This window comes from Lagopus leucura, unplaced genomic scaffold (genome assembly GCF_019238085.1).
Source record: "Lagopus leucura isolate 7727_CA_CO unplaced genomic scaffold, USGS_WTPT01 Super-Scaffold_1, whole genome shotgun sequence".
NCBI classification, from domain to species: domain Eukaryota; kingdom Metazoa; phylum Chordata; class Aves; order Galliformes; family Phasianidae; genus Lagopus; species Lagopus leucura.
Window position 1 is genome coordinate 15,161,083 of NW_024962250.1, and position 26,192 is coordinate 15,187,274.

Consider the following 26,192-nt stretch of genomic DNA (forward strand, 5'->3'; position numbering starts at 1 on the left):
CACCCTTTCATAGCATAGTAGCATGTTGAGAACTCTGTTTTTCTATTAATTACAGCTTAAGATACAAACAAGTATGTTAGGAACAGAGGGTTTTTTTTAAATTATTTTTTAACGAACTCTGCAAAATTCCCACTGAACCTGAGCCAAAAGCAGTGCCAATTTTGCTCAAATCCTTCTGAGATATTTTTTGACCTTGCTTATGATCAATGTAGCTAATTGTATCAGAACTATCCAAGATACTTTAAGAAAGTGCTATCTTAGTCCGTATTTCAAAACACTGACAGATATTTTATCATTAGTTAGTATTCATATTATGTCTCAAACAATCTGTTCAAGAAAGAGGAAGTGAACTGGGTGAACAGCTCTTCTGTCTACCTAATAATTAAAATGGGTAATGCATGGAAAACCAGGAGCCCAACAGAAAGAGGAAGAAATATTGCCAGTGTGATTTTTTTCTGTAAACTATTAACTACCTGTATCAGAGTTTTTGACTAGTACATGGATTTCACTTAGCAGAGGTAGAAATAAATGGCTTAATTTTAAAACAAACCTGTGCCTCTCTGAGTCATATCTTCTTGAATTTTTTTCTCATCTTGTCAGTATGCCACTTGATAGCTGGCTGGACTCCCTCGTTCAATGGCACATATTTTAAAATAGCACTAGAAAAAAAAAAAAAAAGACCATTTGTTCCTATAAAGTAAAATATTACTTGCATATTTTTTTCAAAATTCAGGATTATATATAGCATTATCAAAACAATATTTCAGATATTTTAAACAATTTAAATTGTTGATGAGTGTCAGTTGATATGTTTCCTCTCTGCCTCCTCCCCCTCTTCAGCTGCTAATCATAGAACTTGTATGCCAAATTGTGTAAGATACTCTTCCAATAGTTACATGTGTGAGTCTTTTGTGAGGCACAGACAGTTATGAGGACAGATTTGGAGTTGCATATGGGTCTGTCACATGGTTTGATTGCCATGTCTTCTAGGACACAGATTTCTTTTTAAATTTTTCTTAATTGTAAAGAATTTTTACAGTTTTTACAGTAAGTTCTGGAAAAAAATTTCTGAAGATATCTTGCTCAGTCCATTTTCCCGCTCTACAGCAAATTGCTTCCTGTGCAGTCTTCAAAGGTGATTACGCCCACCTTACTTCCCACTTCTGTGCTTAGTTTTCTTCTGATTTGGAACAATATTCATTGCTTCTCTGATCAGGGAATGTATAGACCTTGTAGAGAAGTACAGAATAAGAGGATGAAAAGTTCTGATATTTACATTAAGGTTTTATAATAAATCTCTGAGATGTCTGAATCGTAAGAATAAAAATTTCCTTTTCTGCCTCCTTTCAAGAAAACAGGTGTTCAGCGTTGCTGGGAAAATATAGGAAAATCAGCCCAAGGTAACTGCATTGCAGTTTGGTTTAACATATATTTGTGGCATATCTGACCACCCATTTAATTCAGTTTTCAAAAGATAAACCCATCCCTAATTAAGCTTACTTAAAAGAAAGCAAGAATGTATTTAATCATATTAGGGCATCAACACAAACTAACAATCAGTTACGTCGGATATTACTTTGAGGTGATGCATACATCCATATATTAACTGTTAGTTTAAAGTTTATTATGGTGCTGTATTCATGTGAAGTATATAAAGCCCTATGAAAACTGACCTTTAGAATGACGTTCGCTACATTTTTAGTGACTGATAAAGGATCGCAAAGAACAGTAATGCTGAAAGAAATTACTTGGAAAATTGATTTTTTTTTTTTCCTTTGTTTCCTATGTAATCCTATAATTTTATTTATTTTTTATTCCTCCAGGTTGGAGATATTCTCTACTGTGCTGGACAGATTGGCCTAGTACCGTGTACTATGCAGCTTGTTAGTGGTGGTGTGTGGACTGAGGCCACAGTTGCTCTTAGTCATGTTGAGAAAGTCCTCCAGGCTATGAGCCAGAAGACTACGCTACTCCATGTGATCACAGTGATCTGCTATGTAACCGACAGCAAACACATTCCTGTTGCTCATTCTATTTGGAAGAAGAAATTAAGAGATTGTAAAAAGGTAGCTGTGATATCCACTTCCCTCATTCTAAGTTGTCTTTTTCCTCCCTATGTCTTGTAGTAATATCAGAATTTTCTCAGTACATTTCAGAGTGGTTCAAGTAAAGCTAATATAATAAGGTTTGATTGAGCTGTTATGTTCTGGCTCATAAGTGGTTGTGCACAATTGAGAAAGAAAATTGCTTAATAGAAAGTTATATTCATCACTAACTTTGTCTTAATTCCCAAAGCAATATGGAAAAAAACTCTTAAAAAGCAGTCAGTTCCTCTAGTAAAAATGTGAACAATACCTTATTTGAATTAGCTCTGCCCATATATTTTTGTAGAGTAGGAGCAGGGCACTTTAACTTTTTGTTAGTTGTTCTGTTGAGATTTTTTCTCCCATTCTTTCTTACAAGCAATATTGTCATGACAACTAAGTTTAGCATTTCACTGCTTATTATTATTTATTATTCAGCTGAACTTTTATAACAGGATGGGACGTGCCAGTTTACTGGTTGACTCTAGATAATCTCTAACAGTACAATAATTTCCCCAGTGATTTATAATATCATAATCATTTCCGTTATGCACGTACCATTTTGCTTAAATAGCCACAGCATCACTCTGCAGGCATTAAAAAGGTAATGACCGCAAATCTTGTAAACAAAATGTAGCTACTCTATAAATGAGTAAACAAGAGTAGTTACTACATAATTGCTATGGAACTTAATAGAATTTTTTTGTTATAGTTTCTTGGGAGATATGTGGCCTGGAAGCATAGCATACATTAATAGTTAATATTGCCCTGTTAGAAGGGACAATGCTTCCCAAACCTTTTCTTTCTGTTTGAATTCATGCTCAGTCTGTCTGTGCTATGCACTTGTTTTTCTGAGGCAATAGGTAGACTTGCATGAAAGCTGACACAGTTAACATAGATTTTGTAATAAGATATCCTCCTAAGTACCTTCCTCCAAGACTAAGGGTATTGAATTTGAAAGATTCCCAGTCTTCTCTGTAGCACTCTTACAGGTCTGCTAAGATCTGATTTTTCATTTCTGTTTTTACTGTAAAATGTACTGTTTGTTTTACACCTTGCAATTTCTACTCTAGGGCATGCTGTCAGGTGTTTTTTATGTTCTAGTATTTTTCGTGAATGCCTTGAATTTTACAGTATATTTGAAACAGGTCAGTTATTAAAGTTCTTATTTACTTAAAGCTCTCAGAAGTAGCTAACTTGCAGAGTATAGAAATAACCTCATCTTTATGACTGCTGCTGAAAAATGGTAATAACTTTTTATGGTTTGATTTGGAATCACTTAAGGAACTCAGAAAGATACGTTCCTCTAAACAAGACCATCACACAGAGAGCTATTTTATTCTTTTGTAATTCAGTCATGTCTTAGGTTTTTTTTTCTGTAAAGGACATTGTTCCAAAGTTTGTGTCTTATTAAAGATCTCAGCCTTTGTTTTTACTAATTATGTTTATACCCAGTTCTCAGACTTGCCATGGAGATATTAGCATAGTTCTTAAGATGATGTTGAGTCTGCCAACTTTATGGGTTTTATAGATCAATGCTGCAAGCTTTAAATGGAAACAGCAAGTGTGACATCAGTGCATTTTCAATATTATCTTAACAGTATACTATCTTTAGCTGTCATTTTTTATAAGATTTACCATTTCATGATGTCTTTGAGGCTGCAATTAGAGATGTTGCTTGGAGTCATAGCATCATTAAGCTAATTTAGGGTAGAGACAATATTGTCAGAGTTGATCCTGTAAAGCTTGGTCATTTTGAAAAGCTGAAACTGTTTTTTGTTCTGTGACTAATAAGTAACATGTACCATGACCATGAAGCCCACATACTTCCTTATTTGTAATATATACAGGCACAGATTTGAGGGCAGATTGGTAATGTTTTGCTGTTCTTTGAAAATTTTCCTTTTTCCATGTAGAATCTTATAAATACTCTGTAATTATTGTACATTCCAGCTGCTCTTTATATAGTCTTCTAGGTCTTACACTTAATGACATAACTAGACAGTTTCTTCTTAGCTACTTGAGAAACACCTCATGAGATTGCTTGCTTTTGGGTTATTAATAGTATCTGACTCGTGTCACTTTCTGATTGCTCAAGTCATAGCTTAAAGAATGGATTGCTGCCTACACATACTCCTGTGAAGAGTTAGCTGCCTAACAGGCTTTGGGAATGTTTAAAAGAAAACATCCTAGAGGATTTATGTATAAAGCATTGCTGTAGGGTGCTTATGAATCTTGCTCTGTGCTAATTAGGTTTTATTCATTAATGACAGTATCAGAAATAGTACAAAAATATTAGGAGGTGAGTAATATGTACCACAACAGGATCTAAAAATTGGAAAAATTTAAAATATCAGTGGGAACAAGATGGATTATCAGCTGAATATTCCAATTTCCCTATCATTTTATCAATGGATATGGTTGCATTTTTTTCATGCTATGCATGCTTTTATGATTAGGAATTGGTTATGTAAACAGCAAAGCGCAGAAAAAGATGTTTCAAACACTTCTATCGCAAAGAACCAGAGGGAACTATCATTTCCTGAAAATATAACTGATCATGCAATTGTTAATTTAATTTAAATAGATATTCATCAATGAGCTTTTGTTTTGCAGAAGTACTAGCTGCCATATTATTAGGAGAAATGTTCTTTTTGGCTGATTCTACCCTGGGAACAGGGGAAAACAGTAGAGCTTACTGTTAAAATATATTACACTTCTCCTTGCCTCCATAGAATCAATAAAAACAGGAAATGTACTTTTCATACCTCTTAATGTTTTATTTGAAGGAGCCTGTAAGATACTCGCTTTCTGGAAGCCAGAGCACAGTAGCTTTATTCTGAAGGCATCTATGTTTAAAAATATCAGTAGCACATCCCTTATTTATCTTAGTTTTTTGTTTGTTTGTTTTATGCCAATAGTACTACAGAGAGTTCTAGGACATACAGTGGCCTGAATCATAGAATCATAGGAATGAAATAATAGTCTGTTTTCTGCAAGTAAATTAAGTCAGACAAACATAAAAGTATTTTGTTATTCTTGAACTTTATTCAAAGCAGTGGTCAAAGGCATGAATCAATAACAACCTACAGATTGCTTAATAGGAACAAATGATATCTCAATTGAAATTGCTCTTCTGTCAGCCATGGAAAAAAGATTTTATTAGGGAAAACAAGACAATGAATATCATAACTCACTTCTTGTAAACTTGTAGACATTATAAACCATAGTTTTAATTGTATTTTAGTAGAGATTTTAGACTTTGCATTTCTGCTTGCTAAATATTCTGTGTTTAATAGTGAAATTATCATGTATTATGATTGAAGTAATTGTATTTAACAAAGTGACTAGAGCACAGACATCACAACTGTCAAAGGTTTTTTTTGGAGCATCAAAAATTATTATTATTCTGTGACATAGTGATGTCTGGTAAATATCCTCTACATAAATAATACCAGTCCACAATTTCAGTTGAGTTATTATATATATATATATATATATATGCATATAATACATTATATTATATATATATATTATATTAGATATATAATCTATTATATATATAATCTATTATAAAGATATATATTATATATCTTATAGTGTTAAGGATGGGAAGAGGGAGACAACAGCAACAGTAACTAGGCTGGACTTTCTAGTAACTATTTACTTGCTTTCTTCAATCAGTCTCTGACTATGTACTTCCACGTAATTCCTTGCTACTTGCACAGCTCCTATCCATTGCTGCCATCCCGCTTTCCCTCACTCCAGGAGGGAACTCAGTGTCTTTTCTCCAGTCACTGTTCCCTGCAGCCTGACTGCTCCAGTATTGCCTCAAATATTGCCTCTCTAAGCCCAGCCATTAAGGATGATATCCACAGAGCTGGAATACAGACCCTGCCTCTCCTTCTGTCTTCTTCCTACATCAGTTGGAGTTGCAGTGTTGTTGGAATAACTATTCAGGGGCAGAGAAATAAGAAGTCTAGTGGAGGGATGGAAGGTTGTAGTAAGAATCCACCGTTGAGAAAGAAAAAATGAGCAGCAAGGGAATAAGAAAGCAACCCCAGTAAGGACTTACACCAAAGAAACATTAAATCACTGGGCTGGCAAAAAATCTTAGGCTCAGCATTTTAAGTATACACAAGAGAGGATTCCCTTGTTAAAACTAACAGGGCATTGTAGAAACTGAAACTAGATTAAGGGAACCTAGGTACGAATTTAAGTTCTGTGGATGGCTTTGTGGCTTAACCCAGCAAATGGCTAAGCACCACACAATCCTCCTCTGCCTCTTCCCCCTTCCCAATGGGATGGAGGAGGGAGAGAATTGAGAAAAAAAACCCACAAAGTAGAACTCATGGATTGAGATAAAATTACTTATTAAAACAGAGAAAAGGAGAATAATAGACTATATAAATATAAATATATGTGAATATATATAACATGTGATGCACAAATAATTGGTCACCATCTCCCCCAAACAATGCTCAGTCAGCCCTGAGCAGTGAAGAAGATCCAGATGAACTCCCATCCCCTAAAAAACTCCTTCCCTGTGATGTCATATGGTATAGAATATCCCTTTGGCCACTTTAAGTCAGCAGTCCTAATTCTGTCTCAACTCCTCAGGCCCTTCACTGAGAATAGCTTTGGCCCTGTACAACACTGCTCAGCAGCAAGTATGAACATTGATTTGTTATCAATATTGTATTTCTTCTAGAACAAAAACATAGCACCATATCAGACACTCAGAAGAAAGCAATTCCTTACCAGCTGAAACTCAGATAGACAGGAAAGTTTACATTATTATTAAGTAGTGTTCATTGTAGAAATTAAAGTTAAGGAAAGCAGTAATTAAAATCAAAAGATAAAACAGTGCTGTAAAAACAGAATAAAGCAGAATAAAGACGGTTATACAAACATATAATCAAAGCCAAAACCTAGGGAAAATAATTGGAATTAACAAATACAAGTGCCAGCCATCAACAGCTTCCAGCACTCCATTTTTAAGCTACTCTCCTTCCACAGTCTCCTTAGGAGTTCTAATAAATAGTAAGCTCTCACCAGCATGCTTTAGACACCTTTTGACACCTTCTTGATACCTTCAAGAAGCTTTGTTAGTCAGAGATAGTAACAATTGTGTGGTACTGTGGAGGAACAGTTCTGCCCAATCCAGTAGTTTGCATTTTAAGTAGCCCCCGTCTAAAAAAAAAAAAAGGCAAGAAAAAAAAAAAAAAAAAATTTAGCATTGCTAAAACTTTCTGGAAGAAGAGCTGACAGACTCCCAATTAAGTCTTATCATGTGTTTTTTTTTTTACTTCACATCTTTTAATGACAGTGTCATGTAATATGATAATTTTAAAAGCAGTTTTGCTAACTCATTCAGCAGAGTAATCAATAGAAAAAATAAGCCAGATGGGTTGTAGTCCATTTGTATTGGATGGGACAGATGGCATTATTGATATATGGAAATATTCCAAATAATTATTGTATAATGATATAACAGTGAGTGTGCCTGCAAAATTTTACTAATTTACTTTGTGTACACACTAGATTCAATAGAGATTGAGTTGTGCTGTTTGGATAGAGCTCTCACTATATTTAGTTCAAATCTGAGTCCAGCCCCTACCTACTTGTACCACTTCCCATGGGCTTTCTGTGGAGAATCATTCCTGTAGTACTTTGTTGGTGTATTTGAAGTGGTGCATTGCACATCTGTCTGTGCCGGAAGTGGTGCATTGCACATCTGTCTGTGCCGCAGACTCCACTAGATTAGCTGAGATAAATAAGATCATAACTACATTTTTTATGCCTCACAATATCTACTTTTGTCATTCTTAATTATATGAGGAAGAAACATGCTGTAATGTATTAAGATTTCAGGCGTTCACCTTGTTTAACTGCTGTGTTTGATTATTCTTACATCTTGCTAAAGCCCAGCAAGAATGAGTATAACTAGGCCAGTAACATTTTTCAGTTTTGGTAATTGGTGTAATAGGTATTTGTTTTGGCTGTTCTTGATCAAATTTACATTCCGTGACAAAGTAGTAGTAATTTAGTATTGTCTCTGAGATAAGAGCACATGACTTTAATCACAGAATAACTCAGAGGCCATTTCCTGCTTTTGAAATACAGTTCTTGATTATCATGACTGAATGACAAAAGTGAGTTTCAGCTCTCATTTTGATTTGATATTATACACAAAAATCTGGGAAATATTTTCCAGAACTATCTGAAGTTATCTCTGATTTCTATGAAAAGAAAGATGTATAGGGAAATATTTAACATATTCAGTACATAAAGTTTTGTTACCACCTTGAAGTTTTAGTTTGCCTGTATTTGTAAGTGAACTGAAATGGCGAAGGGAGATTTGGAAAATTTTGATGAAACAGTGAAAACAATATTTTTTGTTAACAATTGAAGAAAGAATTACATAGGAATGTAATATTTCATGTTATTGCAGCACTTATTAATAGCTCTAGGACCATAAAATGTACCTTTTACTTCAGTGATTCATTTTATACATTCTTTTTCTTTTTTCAGGTGGTAATATTGTAGATTAATTCCATTTTCCATTCTGAATTATTTCAGTAGTCTGCTCCCACTTATTTTCTGTCCTCATCTATTTTTTTCATCCTCTTTCCAGTAAATTCTTGATCAAAGATGAGACAAACTTAAAAAATTTTCCTGTGTAGCTTTCTCTTTTTTTAGTAAGCATTTGGTATGAGAGGTGGTTCCGTGGTAGTTTCAAATCCAGCAAAGAGTGCTATAATTGATTTTCTTTCTGTGAGGAGTGTCAGTCAGATTGATGACAATATGCGTCTTGGTGGCTCACAATGCAGAAGTGATGGCAGAAAGATTTGTGGTATTTTATCTGATATATATGTTATGAATGGGTTCCTTGCTTATTTCACACTGTGCATCTTGATACCAGCTTTAAATATCTAAATTTAAACCCTTTTTTGCCAGATATATATAAAGTGTTCTGATACCGAAAGATGTAAATTAACCTGAACTAGAACTTTTAAAAAATAGAGCAGTCATCTAAGGGCCTTTGCATCTCCTGCACTGTGTCTCCCTTGACACTCCTGTAAATAGCATTCCTACTACCCTGTGTCTTTCTGCTTTGCCTACAGAAAACTTAGAGTCTTAAGTTAGTTAAAAACAAGTTAACTCCAGATCTAAAAGCTGTCTAGCTATGTGTGGCTGTTTCTGGAGCAATTACATCTGCAGTGTAGTCATACAGAATGGTGTCATGGGTCTTGAAACAGCAATGCGTTGCGTTGTAGAGATGTGCACGTAACATTTGGAGTATAGGGAGCATGAGTTTAAGTAAAATTGATGCATTCCCTATCCTAAGTAGAACATAGATTATGCTCAAATCATGGAATTCAAAGTTTGTTAGCACTCCAATAGATTGGATAGAGGTTTAAGATTCCCTTTACCTATGGATAAAATTACATGTAACTTAAAAGGAATATGGAAAACAAACAAACCAAACAGATTTCAGTGAGCAGGTATGTACTGTAATATTCAGGTACATGTTTTTGCATGTTTTATCATATATATGAGTTAGTATTTCTGTTGAATGCAAGTGTTACATTTCCAAATAGTTCTGTAAATTATGTGCCCTATAGACAGTAGTGTAGGTAATACTAGTTTAAATGGTCTCCTTCTGTTACCTGCTTCTTGAACAGAATAGTAATAATTTAAGAAGTAAATGAATTTTATGAAGGTATAAATGGTAGATTAAAACCCAGCTAAATTTGCACTGCATAAATATCTTTCTTGGATGAATTAATGTCATCGATCGTTTTGGCAAAAGAAAACTGACCGTTTTTGGAAAGGATTGCCTATCAAAATTCCAGTAGAAAGAAAATATGTTTCTGTTTTCCTTTTTTTTTGTCTCATCAAGTTTATAACATTTATTTTGCCACTACGCTATTTCGAGCATTCTACAGTTTGATATATTAAAATGGCCTTCTTTTATGGCCCATGTTAAGAACACACAGTGCATTCAAACAGCACTCTGGTACTGGATCTTTCATCTCGTACCTAGTGTATTTCATTTCCCCTGAGTTAGGATTAAACAAAGCTTTTGTATTCATTTGAAGCAACTGTAATGAGAATCTTTAACACGGGTCAGATGCAGACATTGGAACTCTGGAGGTCCTTGAAAATATTCTGCCTTTTGACACTGGGCCACAGTGGGAGGTGAAAGTATTACCCTTTTCTTTTATATATAAAAAAAAAGATTATTTGTAATAATAGTGAAATGTTGATGAATTTTAAAAAGGGATTTAGGCGACACAAAGAACAATGGAGAGTGCACGTTTTTCCTAAAGCATTCATTATACATTGAATACATATATATAAGCATATGATTGCCAATGTTCTAAACATCCAACCTGTTGTAGAACATAAACATAAAATATAACAATGTAAGATAAGAAAAGGGAGGTTTTATCGTGTGAATGTTTTAGTAAATAGATAGAGAGAGATACAATCAAATCCTCAGCTGGTAAAAGTCACGGTAACTCTCTGATTTCCATGAAATGATTTACACTAGCTTATTTGCCATTTATAGGTAATATATACATGCATATGAACTTTGTTTTTCAGTTAGACACAGTGAAGAAATACATCTAGTTATTGAGGGTGCTAAAGAGCCTAGTTCATCTAGGTTGACTGATTTTCCCCTGCAGCAGTCTCTTTATATGAGTTGGTTTTGGGTTTTTTTTTTTTGAGTGATTCTTCATCTCCTTTGCTGAAAATATTAATTCTGCTTTGAGCCTGTCACTTTTGTGCTAAGCAGGAGGGCATATACACATCTAGTATTATGCAGGGCTTCTTGTCCAAAGTCTTACATGTGATGGCTGTGAAAGCCATTAACAGGATTGCTGCTTCAAGGCTGGTACCTGTTGTCAGTGCCTCTGTAGAGTGGGTAGGATGCCATTCTGGTTGAAAAGTGTTCAAGGCCCTACTTTCACTCAGGACACTGTATTCCTAATTCCAGGTAGGGCATTTTAAATTCCCCTAACAAAGTAAGAAACCTCAGGAGATTCATCGGGGTCTTTTTCTGTCCTTCTCTGGGCGAGGTAATCCTGTTGATTAGGACCAAAAGAGCAGCAAGTTCACCACCCCAACTTTCAGTGACATTTTCACTAACGACTGGTCTGCCCTAAATCTTTACCATCTTCTAGTGGAAATACTTCCTTATTATTATATAATATGAGGTATGCTCCAAAAGTAACGCCTCCTATTTTGTCATGTTGGCCTACAATGCTGGAGGTGGATGTTGATGGTATGGCAATAGAGTTTGAACCTTCCTGCTAATATTCAATTCAATTTTGTTGCTGTGTGACTACTTATAAATGCCAAAACAAAAAATATTTATCCTTTTTTGTACTCCACTTCCAAACAAGTGTGTCAGGAGCCTAAAAGTGAACTAGCGTTATTCTGAAATCAAATTTAAATCTTTCTGTATCAAAAACAAGCAATGCTAATTGGTCCATACTCAGTAACATGCATGCCAGTTCAGCATTCAACTTTCTCTGTATTTATGCATCTTCTGGGATGAAAAATAAAACCATTATCAGTTGATGTGATGTATGTGTATAGCCTTGTTGATCCTTTAGGTGTAACACAATGATCACAACTGGTAACACTTGAAATCTAACATTTTTAGACAGTACTCAGTGGTAATATTATGTAGGTCTTTATGCATCTCATTTATAACCAACTTTGTGAGAACAAAACCTGACCACCTGACCTGCTGTCGACAAAGTAGTTACTTCTGCACAGTTCACAACAAAGAAACAATCAATAATGTTATTTATTTATTATTTTATTTTATTCATTTAACTTTGTTTTAGCTAGTTACTTTATTTATGCAGGCTATATTTATTTTAATTTATTTTAATTTATTAATTTTTTGTTTTATTTAATTATTAAGTTACTTATAAAGAAGCTATTAATGAAGTTATTAGTATAGTTATTTTTAATAAATGAATCAGTGAAGAAGTCTAAAAGAGTAAAAACGTATACATTTATTGATGAAAATACTAATTTTTTATAATTTCTAGTTAATTCAATAACTTCAGTAAAGTTTTGTCATAATTTGTCAAATGTATATTTGCATGGAATTCTAGATATGCGTTCCATGGTGCATGATATCTCTATGCATGTTCTGCACAGATAATTATGTAGGGAAGATGTATGCATATATATATATATATATATATGTATATATATATATATGTATTTTCAGTTCATTTTCGTATTCATTGTCCCATCCTTCCCATATACATATATATGCATATAGTTAAATATATGAAAAAGTACAAAACATATCCATGAATATGGATTTGTAATTTTTCAACTTTTAATTAGCATTTATATTAAAATCTGTTGAACAAAAACCATTTATTAAAAAATTTCCATGCTCCCGTACATGGGTTCACCTGAATGTAAGAGTTGATATCCCATTAAATATGTCAGTAGTAAGTATCCTCACCATCAGGAGAACTGTGCTTTCCGTTTGAGCCATTCCAGTAACTGTTGAAAAGTTATGCATATCTCAAGCTTGGCTTATAATTTTTAGGTGCCTGAAATTAGTTATCCTGAAATTCTTGTCACAAGTGAATATGCGATGTCTGGCTGGCATGTAATTAATTTCCATATTCAGTGGGTGTGGGCACAGCCAGGGCTGCTGACCCAAATCCATATATCATATTACTTTTAAGGTGGCTGTCTCAGTGAGTTAAAGCATTGCAGTTCATAGGAGGTTAGTAGCATCACCAGAATTTCCAAATTGTTTTTCTTCTGGCTCTAACAGCATCACAGTTCAAAGCATAATGCAAAATTTAATTACAGGTTTTAACCACAATTGCTAAAAATGCTGTATGTCTACAGGAGAACATATGACTGTAGTTAGAATGTGAAGTAAAAGATGAAACTTCATTTGAAAATTAGCTCTCTTTCAAAGAAAATCAAGATTTGAAATTTAAATTCTGAATCATAAAAACAGCTATCCTTAATGCAGATTTTGATCATTAACTTTTTCCTATTTTCCATCCCATTTGGGTACACGTTCTCAATTTTCAAGTGGAATCTCTTTCCTAAGTGCTTATTTTTGACACTAGACATGAAGAATAAAACCCTCAGAGTGACAGTCTGTGATCATGTTTCATGTGGCAGACTTCATTTGCTTTCAGTTTATATTGCTATCAATTTATGACTTTGTTCCTTAAGTAGTTATCTCTCTTTCCACAGTGTAACTGATATATTAAATGATGTATGTTTGAGAGGTATTTCAAGGAATCTTAATTCCAGTCGTTAACTGGTTTTCTCTTGGCTCAGGATCCTTTAGTTTGCTGAGAAGTTGTTAATATCTTTAAAGCAAATAAAACAGCTTTTTAATGTGTAATTATTTTCTTACCAATTTTACATTTGCCTGCCCTTTTGAGTATCTAGCATGCAGTGCTGGAATTTGCGTTTAGCTCTGCAGAAATTTATTTAAATATTATTATTACCAAGGACTACAGCAAAAATCAAAGTGAATTTTTAGTACAATGGTGAGATACAGGAAGGTACAATTGCAGTAACAGCAGCCAGTATTATTGTATAGAACTAACTCACAGCTTGACAGAAAGTCCCTGCTGTGGAGGAAATGTAGGGGAACTGGAGGGATTTTGCTACAGCTGCACCCTACTGCTGAGAAGCTTTAATCTGTTTCATTTTTATTATGCTTAATGTTTAGATATTTTGCTTCCAAAATTATATCTGTAAGTGTGAGAACACATAAAAGGCAGCACAACAGGTAAGGCTGTTTAAAACTTTAAAACCATCAGCAAGGGATATTAAAGACCATAGTGAACAAGAAGGTTGCCTTCTCATTGTGGGTAGAGTAAAGGCAAAGCAGCCTTGTAGACTGTAAATAATGGGTAAAGCAGATTTCTTAGCTTTAGAAGCTTTTATGGCTGGAAGGCACCTTCAGATCATTTAGTCTGACCTGTATATCACAGGCCATTACGTTTCACCTAGGTATTCCTATTTTGAGTGTACTTAGACTAAAATACAGCTACCTAAAAGGAGGTTACAGCAAGGAGGATGGTTTTGGTCTCTTTTCTCAGGTAACAAGTGATGGGACATGAGAAAACAGCCTCATGTTGTGCCAAGAGAGGTTTAAATTGGATATTAGGAAGATTTTCTTAATCTTGGTGGTGGTTAGGCATTGGAATGGGCCACCCCACCCAGTAAAGTGGGCAGTACCCATTCCTAGATGTATTTTAAGAAATATATGTATGTGGCTCTAAGAGATATAGAATGGGGCAGACCATCTTCAGCACAAGACCAAGCCTGGATGGTGGTGCAGTGTCTGGACGCCAGCTCTCTTGACTGCTGTCTATAGCTCCATCCCTCTATCAGTACTATGCACTGACTTAAATGCAGAGGACCATCCATCTTCTGAGCTGGTGGCCACATCCATGCTCCAAAGAGAGATCTGTAATCCTTTTCTGCTTTTTTCTGACTTAGTACAGACGTGCCCATTTGTCTCTGCCTTATCATTTCTGACGAGATTGGTGTAGAGCTCAATGTGGTGCTTGTCACTAGGGCTAGCTGCTGTACTGACTGTGATCTCGGATGCCTTCGGCTTCAGCCTGCAGTTTGACTGGAGCCACTTTCTTGGTTAAAACCAACTTCACATGTGTCCTAGTGCCCTTCAACACGAGATGTTCGTGCTCAGGCTGAGAGAATAGAGGGTCTGATGCCAATTTATGTTTTATTTTTTCTTTCAAATGACCTTGAAAAGCTAAAATAATTACTTTTTAAGGAAACTTTTGGGCTTACGTTGGTAAGCCCAGAAAGCAGAAGTGTTAACCTAGTTATTACAGACTTTTTATACTGTCTTTGTTGAGGCTTTTAGTTGTTTATTTCTTCTAGAAACTTGTTCAAAGCTGAGTATGTCTTAATAGAAATGTGAAACTGATTGCTTTTATTTTGATATGTCACAGGGCTTGCTCTGTGCCTTCTTATTGTCCTAAGTGAAAGGATTTAAAACACATATCCAATAATAGAAAAGAGAAGCAAAATTAACACGCAAATGATATTTTTATATACTAAATATAATCAAAAGAGAGCTTTTATGGTTATGTCTTTAATTTCAGCTGAGCCTTTTGTCTATCGCACAGAAGTGAAGAAAATGTATTTCACTTACTGAAGCCACTTACTGAAGTTGGTGGTTAAGGTAAAAGAATATCAAGTGTCTAAATTATTCTGTTTGAGTGATGTAAGCTATAGATTTTATATAGTTATTGATCTGATTTTTTTACAAGCTATTTTTTCACAGGCTCCCACATTTGCTTTTTTTATTATATAAAACTTAGATATACTTACAGTAGTACTATTCAGAGACCGTGCATCATGGAAGTTTTGGCTATCGGTGTAAATATAACATCCATGTCCCTCAAAGCCTGTCTTGACTTCTGAAATCAAATTTATCAGATTTATTGTGCAACTTCCTCCCTAAGAGTACTCACTGGTGTGGTAGTGGTTATGTTATGTTAGTTAATTTTTGTGGTAGTTTCTTCTTATATATTTGGTTGACTACCATGTAAGAAGATTTTAGTCTTGAAAAATTCTAATAGGCAGAGATATATTGTGGAGATTTTATACGTAATTGATAAAACAGTTTAAAGTAAGATCTTTTTTTTACCCACAAAGTGCCTTTGGCAAAAGCTCAGCAGCTATGTTTGGCATATTAATTGCTGACCAATTCATATCTAATAATTAAATTTGCATCACTAAGATACAATTATTTTCAAGAAAGCATTTTTCTTACTTTATTTACTTCTTACTTAAATTCAAATTAACTTTATTTACTCCTAATTTTTTTTCAAATGCCAACTTGTGGAAATGTTATATGGAGAGAACACATTAATTTGAAGTCTACTAGAATAAGAAAACTTGATTAGAAGTACCCTCAGAAATAGTATTGCTCCCGTATTTCTAAATCCATATTTGTTTTCCTGTGTCTACTTTCCTATTTCTGAAAAGCAGATAAAGACTACACACACACACACAAATCTGCAAAATGCTTTATCAGATGCCTAAACAAATGTAGGTCACTTTGAAAGTAATGCCTCCTAGATACTTCATGGAAACTACAATAGATACAAACAGCACAACAACAGTAATTTGATAGAGCAAATTCTCAGCTACAAAGCATGGTAATCAACATAATTGCTACCATCAGGTATGCATTTTTGCTAGCAATGAACAAGAGCCTGCATGCTGCACCCCTAAAAATCTGCACCAGACAAAGTTGTTGCCACTACAGAAATTCACCTCACTGTGCTCACATCCGCTGTTAAGTCTCCATAAACATTCAGCAAGCACTGGTGAATGTCAGTGGGTGTCATTTGTTCCACAAGGAGGAATTCAATGGCACACCATTGCTCCATATGCACTTCTGTGTCAGGCGCCATTTTGTCAGACTGCCATTCAGCTGTCATCTGCTGCATGGCAACAAAATGTGATAGAATACTGGTGGGAAGGTTTAGCTTCAACTGCCATCTGCATCTGACATAGCAGTCCAAACTCATAAAATAGGAGGCATTACTTTTGGAGCAGGTGTTGTAGAACCTTCTTTTCTCCCTATTCTCCTTATTGGGTGACATCAACTAAGTACATTCTTGGTGTTCTTGCTGACATTGTGCAAAATAGTTTATATATGATACAAACTACTGTCAGCTTTGTCCAGCACGTTATGTAGTGGAAAGAACTAAGATATCTAAGATATCTGGCTTACTGGGGTGCATTAAAAAGAGCGTGGCCAGCAGATCAAAGGAGGTGATCCTCCCCCTCTACTCTGCCCTGGTAAGACCTCATCTGGAGTACTGCATCCAGTTCTGGGCTCCCCAGTACAAAAAAGACAGGGATCTCTTGGAAAGAGTCCAGCGGAGGGCCACGAAGATGGTGAAGGGCCTGGAGCATCTCCCCTATGAGGAAAGGCTGAGTGAACTGGGTCTGTTCAGCCTTGAGAAAAGGAGACTGAGAGGGGACCTGATCCAGGTCTATAAATATCTAAGGTGTGGGGGGCAGAATGGCGAGGCCGGACTCTTTTCAGTGGTGAGTGGAGACAGGACAAGGGGAAACGGCTGGAAACTGCAGCATAGGAAGTTCCGCACAAATGTGTGCAAGAACTTCTTTACAGTGAGGGTGACGGAGCACTGGAACAGGCTGCCCAGGGAGGTGGTGGAGTCTCCTTCTCTGGAGATGTTCAAGACCTGCCTGGATGCCTACCTGTGCGACCTGCTGTAGGGAACCTGCTTTGGCAGGGGGGTTGGACTCGATGATCTCTGGAGGTCCCTTCCAACCCCTACAATTCTGTGATTCTGTGATCTGAAGAACATGTTTCTTTTTTATATTATCAGTGTTTATTCCAAAGTGAATATTCAGATTCACAAGACCTCATTTTTAGCCTTCCAGTTTAGTGTTTGTATATTTTTGGCATCTGTTTTATTTCAGGAAAGAATAATAAATGTCAGACTTTATTTTTGTAAGCTTTGCAAAAAGTCTTAACAGTTGTATTGTTATAAAACACAGTGGTTTTCATTCTTTGAATTCAGGACTGTTAGACCAGGAATGTATGTGTCCTATTTATTAGATGAACTAGGATGTTGAAAAGGATTGTTTCTATCCTACTTTCTTCAGGAACTGACATTTTTATTCTTCTTCAGTTTTCCTAGTGGAATCTTTACTTTTTAAAGTCATAAACCTATTGTTGTGAGAGACTCTCTAGCAAGCCTAAACTGGATCTCAGGAGTTTGATGCACTCTGTTTTATGCAGGCAGTGTAAGAGACATTTTAAATGTATTATTTACAGGCACATTAATCATGCCACTATAATGGTGTAATAATGCATACCATAGAAGTTTTTCATATTCTCAGCTTCTAAAAGTAACATCAGGGTATCTTTCTTTTTGTTCTCTGAGTCATTTCTTTGTAGGGATAGCAATTACACATTCATCTCTCTTATAGCTAGATTCCACATTCAGCTGTGAAGTAGGTAGTCTGTAGATAGACCTTACTCACACAACAAAAAGAATATTTCTGATTTGGAACAAACGGAAACTAGTCAAAATTAAAAAAAAAAAAAATTGCATAATTAATATTAATTACTGAAGTTTGTACCTTTTTCTATTAAACTAAATAAAAGAATTAAATGCTTATAAAATTGTTCCAATATAGGTTTGTGTCATATTTAGTATTCTTCTTTCCCTAGGAGTTTGAATAGTTCTGACTTGATTTTGAAAAAATGCACTATAAGACAGAAATGCTCTTTTAAGTTTAGCACTTTTAAAACCACACTCTAGATAATTTAGTTTAGATCCATTCCAGTCCAGTGTATTTCATTTAACTAAGGTCATAGCATTGGAGCTTTGTTTTAAAGAAGTAGGCACATGTTAGTGTAAGAGTATTCTGTACAATGAAAATAGAGTGACTTGTTACTAAGAACTAAGGCATACAAAACACTAGAATGTGGTAATACTGTAAGCCAGCACAATAACCTTTGTATCTGAGCAAATCTCAGGAAAGAATTCTGCACACAGCATTTCAGCTAGCTATTTTGCTTTAATGTGGAGATATAGGTTGATTACAAATTTAAAAATGAATTGACACACTCTGTTGTAAACCTTCCATTCAGTGTTATAAACAGGCTTATATTTCTGCATTAAACATTTTCGTAAGTGTTAGCTAAGACATATCCCTACCAACCTATCTTCTCAGCTTTGGTCTATGCATGTATATAATGAAAACTGAGTTCCCATTCTCATTTCTTGAGATTAGATAGCTTACTGAATGTGATGTCACTTATTAGCTGTAGTACTGTGGACTTCAGTAGGTGTTCTGTGATGCCTTTAGACCCTTTATATTTCTAGCCAATTGTCCTTATATTTTTGCAGATTTGAGGTAAGTATCCATAGTACGAACCTGTTAGAGGAGTTAGAACACAGCTGACAGTCTTGGTGGCTCTGGAGGTAATGGGGCCCAAGATCTACATTGCTGTGTCAGTTGCCTCAAGCAGACAAGCCTCAAGCTTGGCACTGTTGGCACTGTGTGTTAGAGTTTGCTTGTCTATGCTAATGCTATATCCGTATAAGCAAGAATTTAAAATATGTTTAGCTCCTCAAAAGCAGTGTTCCAGTTCTCTCTGTGCTTCTGCTTCAGGAAAAAGGAGAAGATGAGGCTTTTTATTTCTTCTTCCCTCAGAAGGAGGCCAAGAATACGCAGATTAAGCTCTGCATCTTCCACTATGATGCCAATACCTCTGCTCAACTGACTGAAGAAGCACTTTTCCTTTCAAAGCTGTTACCTGTATTCTCTTACTTGACTGTATGCTCACTATTAATCTGTTAAATCAATCTGGAGTACTCAGATAAATATTAACAATTACAGAAATGTTGGAAGGGACTAGTTATGTAAATTCATCCTGCCTTGTCAAGAAAGCCCAGTTATTTTTCTTCACTGAACACAGTACTGCATAAATTCTCGTGTAACAATATAAGAATAGTAATAATGGTGAACATTCTGCTTGGTATTCTAACTCCTAACAGTAGTCCTAAGCAGATGTGAACAGTAAAAATATGAAAAGTATATATCCACTCTCATGTTCTTTCAGCTTCAAACTATTTCAGTTCATATTTAAATTAATTAGATTTATTGTATTACTTGTATAAACCATTAATAACTATATAAATTATTGACTATTTTATAAGTTATTCTTTAGTAGAATTTTTAATATGTCTCTTTTATAATCCCTACTGACTCTAAATTCTAAATGTTTGTTCAGGTTCCCCTTGTATCTATATAATGCTCTTGGAACCATGAACTCTGTCAAGGAATCTTAAGTGTCATCCACTATTGTAATTTTTGTAACCATGCTCTTGCTAATGTCATTTGATGATCCATAGCTCTTTTACAGAAAGACGAGCATGCACAATCAGTTCTTATCTCGATCTACTCTTTTTATGTCATGCATGACTTTGTAAATCCTGGTCAGATTCTCCTTAAGGAAGCTGGATAACATTTTCATTCAAATTTTCCAGAGCTTTTTGATCATCCTTGTTGTATTCCTCTGAACACATTTTGCATCTAGTATGACCTTTTTCAACTTGATCAGAGATCAAGAGGTGTGTATCTTTATATAAGATGTGAATGAACTGTGAATTTCTACAGTGGCGTAACATAGCCCACTGTGATCTCTATTCTTTTGTTAACAATTCATCATGTTTTACTTGGTTTTCTGACTGCTGTCATCTACTGTGATTCTCTACTAACCAGTCCATGAAGGCTTTCCACAATGTTACTTAACATAGCATGGGACCCTTTTCAGTGTTTACTGTAGTATTGTATCAGTCAAATTTGTTATCATAAAATTGCAGGTAAATAAGACAATCGCACACTTTAAATCACTGTCATATCACGTCTTTTTTCAAAGTCCTGGGATTTACCACTTCACACAGAATCAGAATCCTGTCATAGTCTGGTCTCTGAGATTATCCAGTTTGCATCGATCCCTGGAAGAGGGCATTGTTGCAGATTAATTAATTTTTAGAGGCTATCTCCTTCACAGTGGAAGTATGCTGACTTCCTGCTTGAACCTTCTTTAAATGATAATTAATTTGAGTGGAGATAGGACAAGGGGAAATGGCCAGAAACTGGAGCATAGGAAGTTCCGCACAAACATGCGCAAGAACTTCTTTACAGTGAGGGTGACGGAGCACTGGAACAGGCTGCCCAGGGAGGTGGTGGAGTCTCCTTCTCTGGAGATGTTCAAGATCTGCCTGGATGCCTACCTGTGCTACCTGGTGTAGGGAACCTGCTTTGGCAGGGGGGTTGGACTCAATGATCTCAGGAGGTCCCTTCCAACCCCTACAATTCTGTGATTCTGTGAAATGCGAGCATGTAAATATATATGATATAGAATATCCGTCTCCATAGGACCTCAGCAGTCTGCCACTGAATCTTTAACTCTGTTTATTTTTCCTGTTGACGGACAAACTATTCCTAGTGCAAATTTACTTTGCAGTGTTGGTTTTTGGTTTAAATGTTTAAATTGCCTGTGGAAATGCTCATAGCAGGACATGAGGATCTTTTACAGGCATACCCTCTTACATGAATTTGAAAATCACTTGAGTACTGTTAATTCTTAGCCAGGAAATAGTTATTTAAGAGCAAATGCCTTTAAATAGCAGCTACGCTTACAGCATAATGAAATTTGTAGAGATTTGTAAAGTTCAGGTTGTACATACTTTAAGGAATCACTGCTTTCAACTTTGTCTGGCCTTGTTTTATCACCTCATTAATAAGATTTTCACAGAGGTTTCCAAGAATTATTTGACACTTCTTTTTCAAGAATAATAGGCCAAGCCAAGCTGCTTCCTCTACCTCAATTTGTGCTTGCTCTTTTTCAAGACTGTGAAGCTGTGGGAGAAGGACTAGGCTGAAACTCGTGCTCGTTTGTAGAATGATCTACAGCAGTATCCTTGTGCAATAACCTTGAATCCATGTTTTTCTTCCTATTACCGTAGGTATCTGCCAAAAAGTGCTGTCTCACTGATGACAATGTAGAATCAATTGTACAGAGTAACTTATTTTCACTCTTAATACAAACTTATATTGTTCCAGCATTATATGATTAGAATTTCTTATCAGACCCATAAATATTCATCCCCATGTACAAGGGAAGCTATCACAACGATATTCAGCTGTTTAAGACAGTTGTAAATTTCTGACAGGTAACTCAAATGCAGCATCCATGTACAACACAAATGTCAGTGATTTCTTGAAAATAAGTCAGGAGAGGTCACTGTTAGTAGTATTTATGTATGATTTTTGGCAGCTGATGAAAGATTGTTAGTCCCCAGTAGCTCTATCATTTGTGCTTTGTGCAAATTCTAAAGCTAAAGGTTATGAGTGCTATGGTACTGCACAGGTGCACCATGAACAGTCTTTCACTCAGAATGATTCTCGTTTGTTAAACTTGGAAATGTGCTTTCTCCTGGCCTTAATTTTCATGTATTTCTTCATATTCTAAATGGCAGCTGAAGGCAAGCAGAAATAGTGAGTAATTGATTTAACAACCTAAGACAAGTACAGGGAAGTAGAAAAGTTTGTCTTAGTGCTTGATGTGACCTGAGAGAGCTTCTCCAGACTTTTTTTCTAAACTGCCACAGCACCTTGGGCCAGCAAAGTGGCCTTTAAGCCTGAATGAACATACCTTTTTTTTCTTTTTTTTTTTTCCCTCAGTGCAAAACTCCAGTGTTTCGTCTTTTCAAACTGTTTTACAGCACTCAGAGCAGAATTATATTGACAAGGTTAGAATTCATCTCCTAGAGGAGAATACTGTGTGCTCCTCCTGTTAAGTGCTAATATAACATTTATGTGTTGGTACCTTAATAACAGCCCCAGCTTGCCTAATGAAAGTACTGAAAGCAAACAGTACTCAGTGAGATTTTCTTATAACTGAAGTGACTGCAATTTGAGACAAATTATCCCTATTTTTGTTCCCATATCAAAAACAGAAATGCTAAAGCAATTGCTAGATGTTTGGTATAGAATTAGACTCCACTATCGTTAATATAGAAGTAAGTGCATTTTTCATGTAAACAGCTCACAAGGGTCAAGCATCAAAGATATTCTGTGGAAAATGCTTGTCAATAACCTTGTGAATGCCTGTAACGTGTCATTATTTCTTCCTCTTGAAGTTGAGAGCAAGCGGATGAAAATTGAGCTTGTGAATTGAAGGTACTGAGAGTTATATGGCCTTATCAACTTCAGGTAAAATGACAGTTTTGCCTTGTTATTGTTTTTCCTTTAGAGATCAGACAATGGACAGTATAAACAATATATACTGCAGGGTAAGCAAATTGGTATATATAAAAAAGTTATTATCTGTGTACACAAAGATAATATAAATCCCTAATCTCAAAAGCACTTAATATATATATTGTCTCTCCTAAAAATGGAGGAAAAAATAAGACAAACAATATCTTCTGAACAGAATAAATACCTATAAATACCTATAATTCTTCAAATTAGAATGTATTTATTCAAAAAGCAGATAAAGATAAGGTACATTAATCCTTTTTGAGAGCATATATCATAAAATTGAGTTGTTTTCCATAAGTAGACATTGTCGTATAATAGGTGTATGAGTATATGAATTTAACTACAAGGTTACAGAACGCCTAAGTGTGTGTCTGGCCTGGATGGAGCTGAATTTCTTCATAGCAGCCCTTACAGTGCTGTGTATTGGACAAAATAGTGTGCATGACATGCTTTAGGTACATCTAAGCAGTGTCTGAGCTGCATCAAGGACTTCTCTGCTCCTCACACTACCCACACAGCAAATAGGGTGGGGGTGCACAAGAAGCTGAGGAAGGCACAGGCAAGATAGGTGACCTGAACAGTTCAAAGGGATATCCCATGCCATATGACACCTTATACAGTGATTAAAACAATGAGGAGATGGGTTTTGGAAAGGTACCCATTGCTCAGAGACTGGATGGACATAGGTCTGCTTGTGACAGGTGTTAAGGGATTGTCTTTGCATGAACTGTTTTGTATTTTTTCCTTTTTTCCTCCTCTTTACGTCACTTATCAAACTGCTTTTATGTCAGTTCCTGAGTTTCTGCATTTATGCCATTGGGGTGGGAGGAGCAAGCAAGTAGCTATAAAGCTTCATTGCCTGCTGGGCTTCAGCCCACTGCAAGGTGATTCCTCAGCTGCATTCTGAGGCCTCTACTCTGTGTATTCTTGTAAAATAAATAATAGAATACTTTGCAAGAATATGGGGACAAGATAATACTTTTATGAACTCATTTTAGGTTTTACAGGTAATGCTATATAGTGTACTTAAGTACAGTTGATTTGTGTTGACATGACTGCAAATTGACAATTTCTTCCTCTGGCTCATGGCATAGCACTTAAGTGTTTTGAAACATTATATTCACTTCCAATACCTTAACAACATGTTCCAATGTGATTTATCCTAAGATTCTTACAAGGAAGTAAGAAGAAAACCTCTCCCGCTTCATTAATACCACTAGAGAAAAAGGAGGTCAGTTTCTCAGAGTTAGCTTACTGAGTAAACTTTCAAAATAATTCCACTATTGAGAAGATGCTCTTGTCTTTAAAAGGGTTCATTTAGAAAAATAGAATCATAGAATGATTTGGGTTGGAAAGGACCTTTAAGATCATCTAGTTCCAACCCCCCTGCTATAGGCAGGGACACCTCCCTCTCGACCAGGTTGCTCAAAGCCCCATTCAACCTGGCCTTGAATGCTTCCATGGTGGGGGCATTCGCAACCTCACTAGACAACTTGTTCTAGTGTTTCACCACCATTACAGTAAAGAATTTCTTCCCAATATCTAGTCTAAATCTACCCTCTTCCAGTTTAAAATCACTTCCCCTTGTCCTGTTGCTACCTGCCCTTATAAACAGTCCTGCCCCAGCTTTCTTGTAGGCCCCCTTCAGGTACTGGAAGGCCACTATAAGGTCTCCTCAGAGCCTTCTCTTCTCCAGGCTGAAGAGCCCCAGCTCTCTGTCTGTCATCACATCATAGGTGCTCCAGCCCTCTGATTATCTTTGTGGCCGTCCTCTGGACCTGCTCCAACAACTCCGTGTAGTTCTTGTGTTGGGAGTTCCAAAACTGGACACAATACTTAGACCATTCTGCTGTTCGCAGTTGTCTGAAAGGAATCTTTGCTATATCTAAGCTGTATCTTTAGTATTCCAAATTTTGAACTAAATACGTATATTTTATTAATCCACTGCTGTAGCTTCATTACTTACTACTATTTCTATTCCTTAAAGAATGTAAATTTTGTTCATTGAAATTGACAGAAATTGCCATATACAAAAAAAAAAAAAAAAATTTTTAATTGTTAAATATGTTAAGAACAGAATTTCCTTACATGATAAAGGCATAGTGGTAGTCTAAATAGAAAAAATGAGCAGATATTAACTGCCAGATAAATTCATGGCTCCTCGATGACTTAAATATGAAGGAAATTTTACAGGGAAAAAAAACAAAAACAAAAACAAAACCCAGCCACCATGAAATAGCTGTACTGTAGATACTTTTTTGGAATATATCATCTGAATAGGAGCAACATTAATTTCTAGCAGTTATGTAATATGCAAAATATTTTGTTTATCTTTTAGGTTGACGATCCAGAAGCATATAGTGAAGTAGCTGCAGAGTGTGGGATGCTTGCTGTGGTCGTTGTAACTAACTTACCTAGAGATGCTGCCATTGAATGGCATGTTACTGCAGTAGTTGATGACCCACTCCACAGAAAACATTTTGCAAAGAAGATGTTATCAGAGGGCTTCCAAATTGATTGTGAGTCTGTGAAGTCCAGTTCTGCATCTTGTGCATCAGTCTCTGTACGCCTGAGCTTGATTTTACCTCCTACTTCTCAGCTTGATTTAGATGGACCTCTTCATGACTTAGTTTCTATGTTTGGACAAGCTGTTGAGAAACTTTCAGAAGATTGCAGTGCAAGTCCTTTGTCGTTTAGAGCTTTCTTCAAGAAGGATGTCTTTGATATGGGAATGTTACAATCAGGTAAGACTTTGGATAGAAAACAAGTCTTAATACTAAGCATAATGTAATTTGTTTTACCTCTACGTAAGGTTTGATTACAAGGAAAAAAAAAGTTAAAAGTGCCTTTCAAGGAAAAGCCCAATTAAGATATGTTTGTTCTTTTGACGCATACTTCTCAAATAGAAAGGTTCCATTCTTGGAGACATTCAAGTCCAAATTGAAGCTCTAGTTTGCTTTTTCTGATCCTGACTTTCAGCAGGAGATTGGACTAAATGATTTCCTTTCTATCTGATTTCTTCTGTGATTCTATAAAGAAGAAATTGCCAAGAAATCTAGCAGCCTTAGGGTCAAACATAGGGACCATGAATCTTTTGCTCAAACATTATTGAGCAGTAGTCCATTTTTGTCATAGAAGTATGTTCAAACAACAAAATGTCTTGTGTTAACAAGAACTTTTTGGAGACTAAATAATGGAATATTAATATTCTGAAACAAA

General features: G+C 35.7%; 1 protein-coding gene across 9 annotated transcripts in view; it reads left to right on the top strand.

The window, feature by feature from the left end:
* The window catches only part of DPH6 (diphthamine biosynthesis 6), a 179,219-nt gene that overhangs the window by 115,717 nt on the left and 37,310 nt on the right, over positions 1 to 26,192 (top strand). For 8 of the 9 annotated variants that reach the window (XM_042863530.1, XM_042863538.1, XM_042863549.1 and 5 more), the window contains 2 exons: positions 1,824 to 2,066; positions 25,312 to 25,717. In XM_042863530.1, the coding sequence (XP_042719464.1) occupies positions 1,824 to 2,066; positions 25,312 to 25,717 (649 nt within the window). Of the gene's footprint in view, positions 1 to 1,823; positions 2,067 to 25,311; positions 25,718 to 26,192 lie in introns of those variants that run through there. The other variant, XM_042863590.1, reaches the window with a different exon arrangement.